The sequence below is a fragment of the Podarcis filfolensis genome, assembly GCF_964270895.1.
Source record: "Podarcis filfolensis genome assembly, chromosome: 1".
Lineage (NCBI taxonomy): Eukaryota > Metazoa > Chordata > Lepidosauria > Squamata > Lacertidae > Podarcis > Podarcis filfolensis.
This window is the reverse complement of record NC_139604.1, coordinates 100,785,287-100,797,650: the sequence shown is the minus strand read 5'-3', so window position 1 is coordinate 100,797,650 and position 12,364 is coordinate 100,785,287. Positions and strand designations below refer to the sequence as shown.

Sequence of the window (12,364 nt, the reverse complement as noted above, 5' to 3'; positions counted from 1 at the left end):
ACAACTGATGAGCTTTTCCATTGTCAAAGGTCAAATCCTCATACTTTGCTTACAAAAATACACCAAAAACCTCACTCACCATTTTGGAAAGAGTTCTGTGTTCTCCTTCCAGTGCTGATGGAGCTTAGAAATACACATGGATGTTTTCATCTCCATTTCTGTTTAATGATTAATTAATTCTTCACTGGAAACATGATCCTTAATCAAAAGAATTTTCATTTCTTCAGCATCAGCAGATCCATTTATTTTATTTATTATCTGAATAGTGCCCTTTAACGGAGGTGTGTAGCTTCCTGGGTTCTCCTGTTCTTCTTAGTAGTAGAATTCCATTTCTTAGAAATATAATTGTGTGTAACACATTTTTCCTTCACACTTGTTCCAATAATCTTTGCATTGAGTCCAAAATAGTGAGCACCTTTTACCATTATTTATTATTTCTTACAGCCATGAAATATTCAGATGTTCTTAAATGTAAAGTCTATTCAGTTATGCCACTGGATGCTTCTCAATATCTCACACAATCTACAGCTATTATTCACACTGGAACATTCTAGGTTTTCATCCTGTCGTAAGTCACTTAGAGGCTTTTTTGTGTAAGGTGACAGGTAAATAATAAATAATATTAACTGAAAACATGTATTTATTTGATCAACAGTCTTGGACACTTCATCACTGGTGATAAGGTTCAAGTGAGAATTTACTCAATGCACAACTTCCTCTATCCCTCTCCAGTAACTTTTCCAGAACTACTGCTGTGTGTTGCTATTACCTAAATAATCCACAAGGAAATCAATCCTATTGTCATCTAGAAAACCAAATGAACAGAGGCTTTAGTGGTAGCCTGTAGTGAACACAATTATTTTCTGCTTGCCATAAAAATGTCAAAAAAAGATTCTACTCCTACTATTTATACATGGGCAATTTCCATATTAACCTTAGACACAAGTAATATTGCAATTTTTTATCCTGAGAAGTTTTGCGTTGGAAGTGATATTAAACTAAGAGTGCTACAGTAGTCATCTTTAGACTCATAAACATAACTTTTTCCAAGTCACAAATGCAACACCTGGACCACAATAGTTTTGCCACTTGTTCTGCTCAGGAGAAGAAAAAAGAGCAGTACCAGAGAGTAAAACAACAACAAACAACAAGAAGAAGCAAGGAATGAAACAGGTGCTTTAAAAATGAACATTTATTATGACAAACAAGTCCAACACATAGAATCATAGAACTGTAGAGTTGGAAGGGACCACGAGGGTCATCCAGTCCAACCCCCAGCAATGCAGGAATCTTTTCACACAATGTGGGGCTTGAACTCACTACCCTGAGATGAAGCATCTCATCCTCTACCAACTGAGCTAGTCACATCTTATTGTTATCAGACAGAAGATTCCAGCGGAAGGAAAACTAACACAGCTGTAAGCATATTTACTCATAAGTCCCACTGAGTTCCATAAGATTTACTCTCCAGTAAGTGTGTGTAGGATTGCAGTTTAAGCAGACCGCAGTAGTCCAAGCAATTGGATCAACATGTTGAAATGTTTTGGACTTAAGTCTGTTTTCATTTCCCAGAGCACCTGTTTGAGGCCTGCCCTGCCCTTCTAGTTTCTTCACTAGATCTGTGCATGCAGCAGGTTGCGCGCTTTTCTCCTTTCAAATATCCCAGCAAGGAAACTAATACGTTTTGAAAATCAGGGAAGTTTCCAAAAGCAGTTTCTGATACCACAACTATAAGGGCATGGGTGAGGGAGGGGATATCAGGACTCCACAGTTGCTTTTTAAAACTGTTGATAAATACACCTGCTGTTCCATAGGGTATCACGGCCCCATTAGACTCTGACTTTATATAAATTGTAAGTATTCATGCTTAGCTTTGAAAAAGATGCAAACGGACAGTGTTTTGCCTTGCTCAAAACATTCATTCACACACACACACACACACACACACACACATCTATATTCTCTTACGGGATGAAAATATTTGATCATGCATGTTAACAGGGAAGGGTGTTAAGCCATTTTTGCCATTTAGCCCTAAAATAAGAATGTGCTTTACCTATCACTAACAGAAAATCAAATTAGGATGAAGAAAAATAAAGCTACAGATTATTGAGAGGCATTGACTGATTACATAACAATTCATCTTTACTGGGTGTAGAACCATGGAATCACAGAATCATAAGAGTTGGAAAGGACCCCAAGGGTCCTTAGCTGTCAACGTTTCCCTTTTTTTAAGAGAAATCCGAATAGGATTCCTCGCAAGAAAAGGGAAAAGTTGACAGCTCTGCAAGGGTCATCTAGTCCAACCCTCTGCAAAGCAAGAATATGAGGACACTAAAAATACATCCCGGAAATCCTAAGCATGGACTAGAGGCAGTTTCTTGCAGGGGAAGGAGGTTGTGAAGCAACTCTGTCCCTCTCCGCGTGGAAATGGCAAGATCTCCCGAGACACATTTCTGCATGCATCATGTACAGCTTCCGCATGCACCTGTTCATGCACCCCGCGCAGCAAACTTATTTGCAACTGAGAAAGGATTCCCCCCCCCCATTTTTTCTTAACTCACCCGAGCTCTCTTCGGCCTTCGCAGGGCTGGCTAGAAAGACGACACCTGCCATCAAGAGAGGAGAGCGGGGTCGTCAAAGGGAGTCCCGAGGGGGAAAGCAGGCTGATGCTGAGCAGAGGAGGCACGGGGGCTTGTTGTGAAGAGCCCCCCTCCCCCGAGGGGGAATCATGTGGGAGACCCTCTCTCCGAACCCCCACCCCACCCCAGCTCCAGGATCCAGCACGAGTTAAAAATACCCACCCAGGAAGAGCAGGACCGGAGCCATGGCTGCACCTAGGAAAAAGGAGAAGGTACAGAGTCAGCCCCGACAGGGTTAATCAGAGGAGCTCTTCTTCACACGCGCGCCCCCTCCCACCTCCCCACACTGGAGGAGACGGAGGGGGAGACCATCTTTTTGGGTGAGGGGGGGGGGTAGCAGTCGCTCTTGGCTCCTGATTGGCGCCAACGGATAATGGCGACGGGGGGGGGGGAGGCAAAACTATTTTACCTCGGGTTTTCGCAACCGGCGGAATGGTCGCACCGGGGAAATTGAGAGAGGCGCGAAAAAGAAGAAGAAGAAAGCGCGCCTCTTTGGGCCGACCCTGCTGAGGCGAAAGGCAGGCAGGCAGGCGGGCGGGCAGCGAGTGATGCTGGAGGAGAAGCAGCCACGGCCGCAGGGATGTCTGCCTGGACCAGCGCTGCGCGTCGAGGGGACCGCGCGCGCTGGCTTTAAACCCTGCCCAGGCGCATGAGCACTAGTGGGAAGACCTCGGCCGCCTCCTGGGTGGCCTGGGAAGGCGGCTGACCCGCCGGAGTGGGGTGGGGGCGTGGGGAGAGGGAGGGCGCGGAGGAGCCCCGGGTGGGCCGGAGCCCTTGGCAGCTGGCGTTTCTGAAGAGGCGGCAGCTGCCGCGCGCGGGAAGCGCCTGAGAAGCCGGCAGGTGCGCTCACGGGCTCCACTCGTTTCCCGCGCTGCTCGGGAAACTCGGGGGGCCTCGCCTGGCATTTATTTCTCCTCTCCCCAGCTCTGAAGCAAAGCAGAGCCCGCCCCCCACACATTTGTTTTCGCTGGGCCGGGGGTCGTTTGGAGGCCTTAAACCCAGCCAGCCTTTCCCAGGCGGTGGAGCCTTACCATGTGCCTGGCACGCGGGAGAGCGAGGGATGGCGTCAGTGCCGGATTACGTATAAGCTAAACAAGCTATAGTTTAGGGCCCCACTCTCTTGGGGGCCCGCAAAAAATTTCAAGGAAAAAAACACCTGGATACACATTTCGAAAATATATATATATAAAAAATGAAATGAAATTTGCATACAGCAACAGTGTTTTGTGTTGTGTAGGCTCCTATTTGTTATATGCAAATGACTTTAGATACCTATTAGGTCCATAAATTACCATATAGCATATATTCAACACAAAAAAACGGAGACAATTTGTTGTTGACAAAGGACAGCTGGACATATAAAGGGCCCCATTACATTCAGTAGCTTAGGGCCTCATCAAACCTAAATCCGGCCCTGGATGGTGGGCTCGGGGCCCGGAGGAACACTGGCTGAAAGGGCCCCATCTGTACAAGTCGAATTCCCTTACACTCTGTGGACTGATTTCCTCCTCACAAGCAGCTGGAGCTGTGAGATAGCAAGCCAGAAAACAAGCGATCCACCTCCAGCCCACTGTTGTCCACAGAGTGTGGGGGGGGGCTTCTGCCTTCATCTTGAGAGCTGCTATTGTAGCTTCGGTCCAGCATTGTGGTGGGCAACTAGGATGGTGTAAAATGTGTCTCATCCAGTGCTTTTTTTCTAAAATGTTTAGGGGTACTCTCATTTTTGACTCAAGAAAATCACCATTTTATAGTTCAAATCGGGAAAAATAAACACAGTAAATGGACAAAAGTATCTGCATTATTATTATTATTATTATTATTATTATTATTATTCCACCTTTCATCATAAGATCTCCGGGCAGTTCAAAGAATAAAATGTCTGCCTTTACTTAGATGGTCTTGGGTACCAATACTAGTGATTGAATTAGTCTGCATTTCAGCGCTTCAGTGATCACATACGCAACCCAGCAAGACAATGACAAAAATCCACTGACAGCATACAAATCAATTTGGCAAACCTGATCCAAAACACCCACCCACCCCACTCACACATGAAAACAAAGATCACCATAGCCAATCACAAACAACCACACCCTAGGCCAACCCCAACCTCTCTCACCACCAAAGGAGCACAAGTGAACCTTCACAAGCAACGCTGACACAAAACCCCACATATATTAAGTGTAATAGAAATATTGCCACCCGACCCTACCCCCACTCACCTTTCCCTCCTCCACCTCTTTCCCCCTCTTCTTCCTAATGTCTCAACATATGAAACAGATCTGTAAAAAATGTTACTTGGAAAAGAGAGAGAGAGAGAGAGAAATACATGGCACATACTTTTGTAACCCAAGAAAATCGTTAATAAAAATACTTTTTTTAAAAAGTGCTTAAATAGCATATGAGATACCATAACTGCATTCTCCCTAGATGTGCCCTTCCTGTGAGTTTGATGTGTGCAAAGGTTCTGAATTCTACCCTATATTCATAATTTCTATATTCTCCCTGGAAAAGACCCTGATGTTGGGAAAGATTGAGGGCGCAAGGAGAAGGGGACGACAGAGGACAAGATGGTTGGACAGTGTTCTCGAAGCTACAAACATGAGTCTGACCAAACTGCGGGAGGCAGTGGAAGACAGGAGTGCCTGGTGTGCTCTGGTCCATGGGGTCACGAAGAGTCGGACACGACTAAACGACTAAACAACAACAACAAGCTGGTTAGATTTCTGCTTTAAAATCAAGCATGTATTGTTCTAACATCTTATGATATTACTTGTGAATTGCCCCGGAGGACTTTTTTGTTGCTTTAAAAGGCAGCATTAGAAAACACACACACACACACCTCACAGAAAAGAGCCTTTCACAACTTCAATATACGCATGTGTATAGGTTTTTGTATTTGGAAAGGAAATGAAGAAAAAGGAAATGAAGAAAACGAGAAAGCCTAACAGCTGAACTCATCCTGAGTTCAAGGGGGTTGGCTCCCAGGTAAGTGAGTATATATAGGATTTTCTAAATTTAGTAATAAAACTATATGTAATTAAATTAAATAAATTTATATCGTGCCTTTCCTCCCCAAGGAGCCCAGGGTGAATGGTAGCCTTCGTGGCTCTGTATTAGTGTTGTTGGAACCATCAGGGTATATATTTCCTGGGAGGACAGTTGTATCTCCTGCCTCCATTTGTATGAGAAGAGTTAGTGGTTGATTATAACATTGCAGGATTTGGCCTTTGGGGCCCTTCGCTACCTTCAAGGGCTGCAGGTGAAGGTAAATGTGCTGTGTGGTTCCTTGAGGTTAAATTCTGTCGTATGTCTAATGTTTTTATCCCCTGCCTCTGAAGAGTCTGGAATATAGATGTCGTGACATTCCAAGCCAGGAAGATTATGTCAGCAGCCTTGGCCATAAACGGAACTTGGTAATCCGCACAAATGTCCTGGTATCAAAACAAAAGTGGTGAATGGACAACCAAATCCTCTGTTTTTGAAGGATGATATTATTTCCTTCCCTGTAGCGCAGCACATCTCATTACCGGGATGACATGAGAAATTTGTCCCCTTTTCTGTCCCATTTAATAAAATTTGTTGGCTAAATTGTTGCACCCCTAAGATCCAACATTTGACATGAGCGGGCTTGGTTTTGAAATATGTACAATGATGCCAGTTAGTAACTTGTTTACAAGATTGATCTTGGAAGTACATTTTGATGAACTAGTGAAAATATAAACACAAGTATGACCACTTGTAAAATAAAAAAATGTTGATTTAGAAAACATCCTACAAGACACAAATATTTGCAAAAGCATGACCGTTTGGTGTATTGTTACATTAGCTAATCTTCCTTGCGTTTGTTTTCCAGACTCCTGGATAAAATTGACTGTTGAATAAGGTACTTGGGCTTGCAAAAACCAGCTGCTCATTGTGACGTACTAAATCATTGTCTGCAATCTTACCATCAGGTATTTGTGGTTAGGCTCCAGTTATACTGAGAGCTGGTACACACCATATTTTTCAGATTATCAAATATTTGAATGACATTAAAAATGGTTTATGCTGAAATACAAATGAAACTGAACAGAATCAGTATAAATAAATAAATACTGGCATATATATTGGGTTTTCTTGTTTTAATTGGTTTTAATTGAACGTATGGTTTTTTTTGTTTTTGTAAAGATGCTTTGAGTTGCCTGTGGCAAGAAAAAGCATCCAATAAATTTAACTAATTAACAACAACAACAACAAACTGGATATAGTATATTTACAGTGTATGGTATATTGTTATAGCTATTTTCTTAACCATATAAAAACATTTTTTTACTGAATTACCTGAAAGTATTAGGATATAATATTAGGAAAAGAGTCTGTTTCCTGTACAACTTCACAATCTGCTAGAGACTTCTGAAACTGATCTCACAGTTTCCAGTATGATACAATTAATGTTTACGCTTTCCATTGTACAGGCCTTTACCTGCAGCCTTTGTCTAGCAATTTGCTTCTTAGGTGATAGCCTCTGTATCAGATTCTAATGCTAAGTTGTACCATGAAATAATATTTTTAGACATTCATTTTAATCTGGAAGTTTTCAGTACCCAGTGCACAGTCGGGCAGAAATAATTCAATTCATTATATAAGCTTGTTCTTACACCAGCTGTTCTCAGTCTGATTGCTAACCCTTTTCTGAATTAGAAAGACAAAATGTTTCATTCTTTAAGGATTCAGTAGAGTCTTAGGTAAATATTTAATTTCAGGTGAAGCTGCATTCGGCTGTTGTCCTGATCAGGATGCATCCTGGCAGAACTTGGCTCCAGTTCTGTTGCTAAGTTGACTTTTGCTTCTTCTGGCTCTGCTACTGATGCTGTTTCTTCCACTTCCTCTGCTAATGATGATCTGAATATTCTGGGGGCAGAGACAAACCCATGAGTGTTCTTTCGGTTGACAACCGAGAAAACTAGAATTTATTCTATTACATTTTTATTTTACCTTTCTTAAGCTAGCATGCTGTAGTGGTTAAGAACGGTGGACTTGTAATCTGGTCAAATGGGTTCGCATGTCCGCTCCTCCACATGCAGCTGCTGGGTGACCTTGGGCCAGTCACACTTCTCTGAAGTCTCTCAGACTCACTCACCTCACAGAGTGTTTGTTGTTGTAAGGGAGGAAGGGAAAGGAGATTGTTAGCCACTTTGAAGCTCCTTAAGGGGAGTGAAAGGTGGATATCAAGTCCAAACTCTTCTTCTCCTTCTCCTTCTCCTTCTCCTTCTCCTTCTCCTTCTCCTTCTCCTTCTCCTTCTCCTTCTCCTTCTCCTTCTCCTTCTCCTTCTCCTTCTCCTTCTCCTTCTCCTTCTCCTTCTCCTTCTCCTTCTCCTTCTCCTTCTCCTTCTCCTTCTCCTTCTCCTTCTCCTTCTCCTTCTCCTTCTCCTTCTCCTTCTCCTTCTCCTTCTCCTTCTCCTTCTCCTTCTCCTTCTCCTTCTCCTTCTCCTTCTCCTTCTCCTTCTCCTTCTCCTTCTCCTTCTCCTTCTCCTTCTCCTTCTCCTTCTCCTTCTCCTTCTCCTTCTCCTTCTCCTTCTTCCAGCTCAGGAAAAAGTGATATCCTGATATCTAGGAAAAGGTCCACCCTATTTTATCTTCATAATAACCCTACAAGTTAGGTAAGGCTGAGAGGGGGTGCGTGACTGATCCAAGGGGAATGCCATATGTGAGCAGGGAACTAAATCCAATTGCAAGTCCCAAAACCTATCCATTATACCACATAGGCTCTCTTAGAACTTGAAAGAGACCCAAAAGCAAAAGTAGCACACGCAAAGGCAGGGAAGTGTTTATGGAGGCAGAGGAGCAAAAAGATACCAGCCTTCAATAGCATGACACAATTGTTCTGTATGAGCACAGTAAACATAGTTAATATCATTTGGAATGTAACAGTTTCGGCGCAGGATTCATAATTGCTTTCCTGTTCTCTTCTCTCCAACCATGACTATGTATAGCGATAGACTGAGTCTGATGATGGTAGTGTATAGTTAAACAAAAACAGCAAAAGGGAATCATTGTACCTATAAAGACTGAAACATGTAATGGCTCTAAGATAAAACTGAACACATTTATGTATGGGAATGGCTGTATAGGATTTTTCTCAATAATCCGATGCATTGCTGGCTATTCATTGCATCTGATCCATGTTGCACAAGCCCTAAGCTGAGCCTGCATTAGTCTCCTGCCCATCTGCATGGCAGAAGGAGACAACTGTGTCATTATAGACTCTGCTGTCTACATGGCATTTTATGTATCTGATGAAAGTATGTGAAAATACTGTACACGTAAATTAAAACATCCATATTTGATCAAAAAAGAAATCCCATTAAAACAATATGATTTGTTTGCTGTTATGTTAATTTTGATGTGAAAGACTTATACCATCATTGGATGGAAAAATGCTCCTACTGCAACTATTTCAAAATTCTGTATTCTGCTTCAGTGGGAGCAGGCAATGTGAGAGTGAAGGGCTATTACTATATGGTCTGTTTTATTCTTCTTTCATTCTTGAGTTCAGTTCCTTTGCTATTCATTTATTTCCTCCTGCTCCTCTCTCTTCTGCCAATCTATTCTGGTAACCAGCACTGGAAAACTCAGTTAGAACAGTAAATCAAAGGAGACATGGATTTTGTTTCTTTTCCTTTTTGTTTCAAAAGAAAAATTACCAAAGAACTAAGTCTAGCTTTTGACATACATCATTTTTTTAAGTGTTGCCTTTTGTTGTTGTACAACTTAATACTATGCACTTTTACTTGGAAAATATGGTGCACTGTCTCTGCCAGCATCTGTAAACCTTTATATTCCCATCCCCATCTCCACCAGGGACACTGACTTGTCCCCCACATTGAGGGGGCCTGGCGTCGCATGACATCATATGCACATCATGCACAATCGGAGTGTGTGAGAACCAAGCGCCCCACCCCACAGAGATCCCCAATCTGCCCTACTGGCGGTGGGGGATGGGGTGCATGGAGGGCGTGTTTGCAGGCAGAAGGCCGATCTGTTGGGGGGGGGACTCAGCTCCCTGCCCACAAATATTGAGGGGGGACTCAGCCCATTCTGCCCCCTGTAGTTGGCGCCCTTGAGCACCACCATAATCACACACTCTTTCCTGTCAACAAAGGCCAAGATTTTAGGTAAACTGATGATTTAAAAGCCGTTAGTTTGCATATAACCCCACCCAAAAAACATACAATATTTGGCTATTAACTGTTGTAGCCCTTCTTCATCTTCTTCTTCCTCTTCCCCACTTTCCAAGCATACACATGTAAGAGACTGTCCATTCCCCACACCTACTGGAACATCAAATACATTTCTCTCATCTCTCCCATCTCTCACCTGGGAGGGGTCCAGTTCTATAGCAGTGTAGGCTGGGGTGAATGGCTATAAAGCCACCTTCATCCACCAGCTCCCAACTACATAACTGCATGTTATTTCACACTCCCAACTCCTGGCAAATAACCAGTCAGCACTGACAGCAGACACAAATACCAACCTCACACTAAAAGGGGCCCTGAAGGTCACCGTAAATTCAGCTGCTTATTGCTCCACTCCCTTTCTGCACCTCCTCAAAGTATCTGGTATAACTTGAAAACTGAAAATCATGGGGCTGTTGTGATGACAACAAACTTGGCTCCTGGTACATTGCAAGTTGGCCTGGTCCATCTCATGCTTCATTGACATCTTGTTGGCCAGCATTGCATGCTCTGGCTGCTCTCCCTTGGCTGATAGCTGAAGGACAAGATCCCTTTTGCTCTTACTCTTTGGCTCATGCCAAGGATTAAGTACAGTACCTGGGGACATAGGGTAAAAAGCAACAAATACAGCAAATCCTAGTAATTCAAAACCAGAATGTATAACAGAGGGAGTTCTTCACAGAGCCTAAAGCTAAAAGGGAAGATACCTCATTTGTTCACATCTCATTCTTCAGTTTTAGTGCACAAATGCCAATTGAGAAAAAGCTATTTTCTCAATGTAATCTTAGCTGTATTCCTGAAGTTTTGAAATATGACCTGTTTGTTTTAGTATTTTTCCCCAGTACAAACTTCTGTACTTCTTCACACTTGTAACAGTGCATAGTTTAACTGTGCAGTTTGCTCCTTTAAGATGTATTGTTGTCCACCAACCTGGATGGCTTTAAAACAGGTTTAGACAGGAGAGCCAGGAAAAGGCTCTCAATGCCTACTACATATGATGGTTGTGTTCCACCTCCAATGTGTCCTACTGTGTACCAATTGCTAAGAAACACAAGTGGGGATAGTGCTGTTGCACTCAGTGCCTTCTTGCATGCTTCCATAGGCAACTGGTGAAAACAGGATGCTGGAATGGATGGGTCCTTGGTCTGATCCTGTGGAACTTCCCTTATGTTCTTACATTATTATTGTATAATTCCAACACTATGTTATTTCTCTGTTATTCAGCCCATTTAACTCCTTATTAATTTTTGATTCCTATACTATTGCATATTGTCTAGTATAATCAGGTTTGGGTTCAGTTTGCATACACCAGGAATGGGGAATCTTTTGGCCTGATGGACCAGATCTTTATCTCTTATTTGTCAGGTGGGCAGAGCCATCCACCATATGATGTCAGCTGATTGACACTGGTCCATGTTGGCCTGTTATGGGAGATAGTTCAAAGGACTTGTTCAGCTCTTCTAAAACACACACAACCAGCTGATTGTCAGTTGCCAACAAATCAGTTGTTGAAAAGTGCTGAGCACAGGGTTTGCAAATCACTTTGTACAGTGCTTCTCAAATGCCTGATATTCAGATTATTGTTGGGTGTATGGGAATAACAACAATGACAACAACAACATTTATACCTTGCCCGTCTGGCTGGGAAGTGATGCACAAGGGGCTTTGAAAGCTCTGTGCTCAGCACTTCCCAAACACCAAAAAGAGATCTTGCAAAGCGCTCTGAGTAGTGCTTTCAAAGCACTCAACAATCAAGTGGTTGTCAGGCATTTGAAAAGCACTGCACTGCACATAGGGATTTTGCAGGTTCTGCCCATTTGCAATTCCTGTAAAGACACTTTTGCTCAAGCCCCACCCCTAATGTCATATATGATCCACCTTGTGCTTACTCTGTTCCTTGAGAGTAAGCCATATCCACCCTGATGAGATATTTCACTGCTTTTACCACAGAGCCTAGGGCTTGCTGGTCAGAAGGTCGGCGGTTCGAATCCCCGCGACGGGGTGAGCTCCCATTGCTCAGTCCCTGCTCCTGCTAACCTAGCAGTTCGAAAGCACATCAAAGTGCAAGTAAATAAATAGGCACCGCTCTGGCGAGAAGGTAAACAGCATTTCCATGTGCTGCTCTGATTCACCAGAAGCAGCTTAGCCATGCTGGCCCATGACCCGGAAGCTGTACGCCAGCTCCCTTGGCCAATAAAGCGAGATGAACGCCGCAACCCCAGGGTCGTCCGCGACTGGACCTAACGGTCAGGGGTCCATTTACCTTTACCTTACAGTAATGTAGCAGAACTGTCCCTTACATTGCAGTCCCTTGTAGCCTTACTTTGTAATAGTCTGTATACTATTCCATGCATTTGTTGAAGTGGACTTTGACTACAAAAGCTTATGACACAATAAATGCTGCAAGACACTTTGTCATTTGTCAGAGCACATTCATGCCTTGTTAATATCAATATTAGTCTCTCTGGAATTTTAAAACTAGCTTAGTTTTTTGGTTTTTTTTTG

The 12,364-nt window shown here is 43.1% G+C and overlaps 1 protein-coding gene across 2 annotated transcripts in view; it reads right to left on the bottom strand.

The window, feature by feature from the left end:
• The window catches only part of COCH (cochlin), a 33,798-nt gene extending 30,273 nt beyond the window's left edge, over window positions 1-3,525 (bottom strand). Inside the window, exons 1-3 of one of the 2 annotated variants that reach the window (XM_083615332.1) lie at window positions 3,052-3,525; window positions 2,805-2,837; window positions 2,565-2,609 (exon numbers count right to left, since the gene is read on the bottom strand). In XM_083615332.1, coding sequence (XP_083471458.1) covers window positions 2,565-2,609; window positions 2,805-2,829 — 70 coding nt within the window. In that variant the 5' untranslated portion in view covers window positions 2,830-2,837; window positions 3,052-3,525. Of the gene's footprint in view, window positions 1-2,564; window positions 2,610-2,804; window positions 2,913-3,051 lie in introns of those variants that run through there. The other variant, XM_083615333.1, reaches the window with a different exon arrangement.
• Between the last annotated feature and the right edge of the window lie 8,839 nt (window positions 3,526-12,364).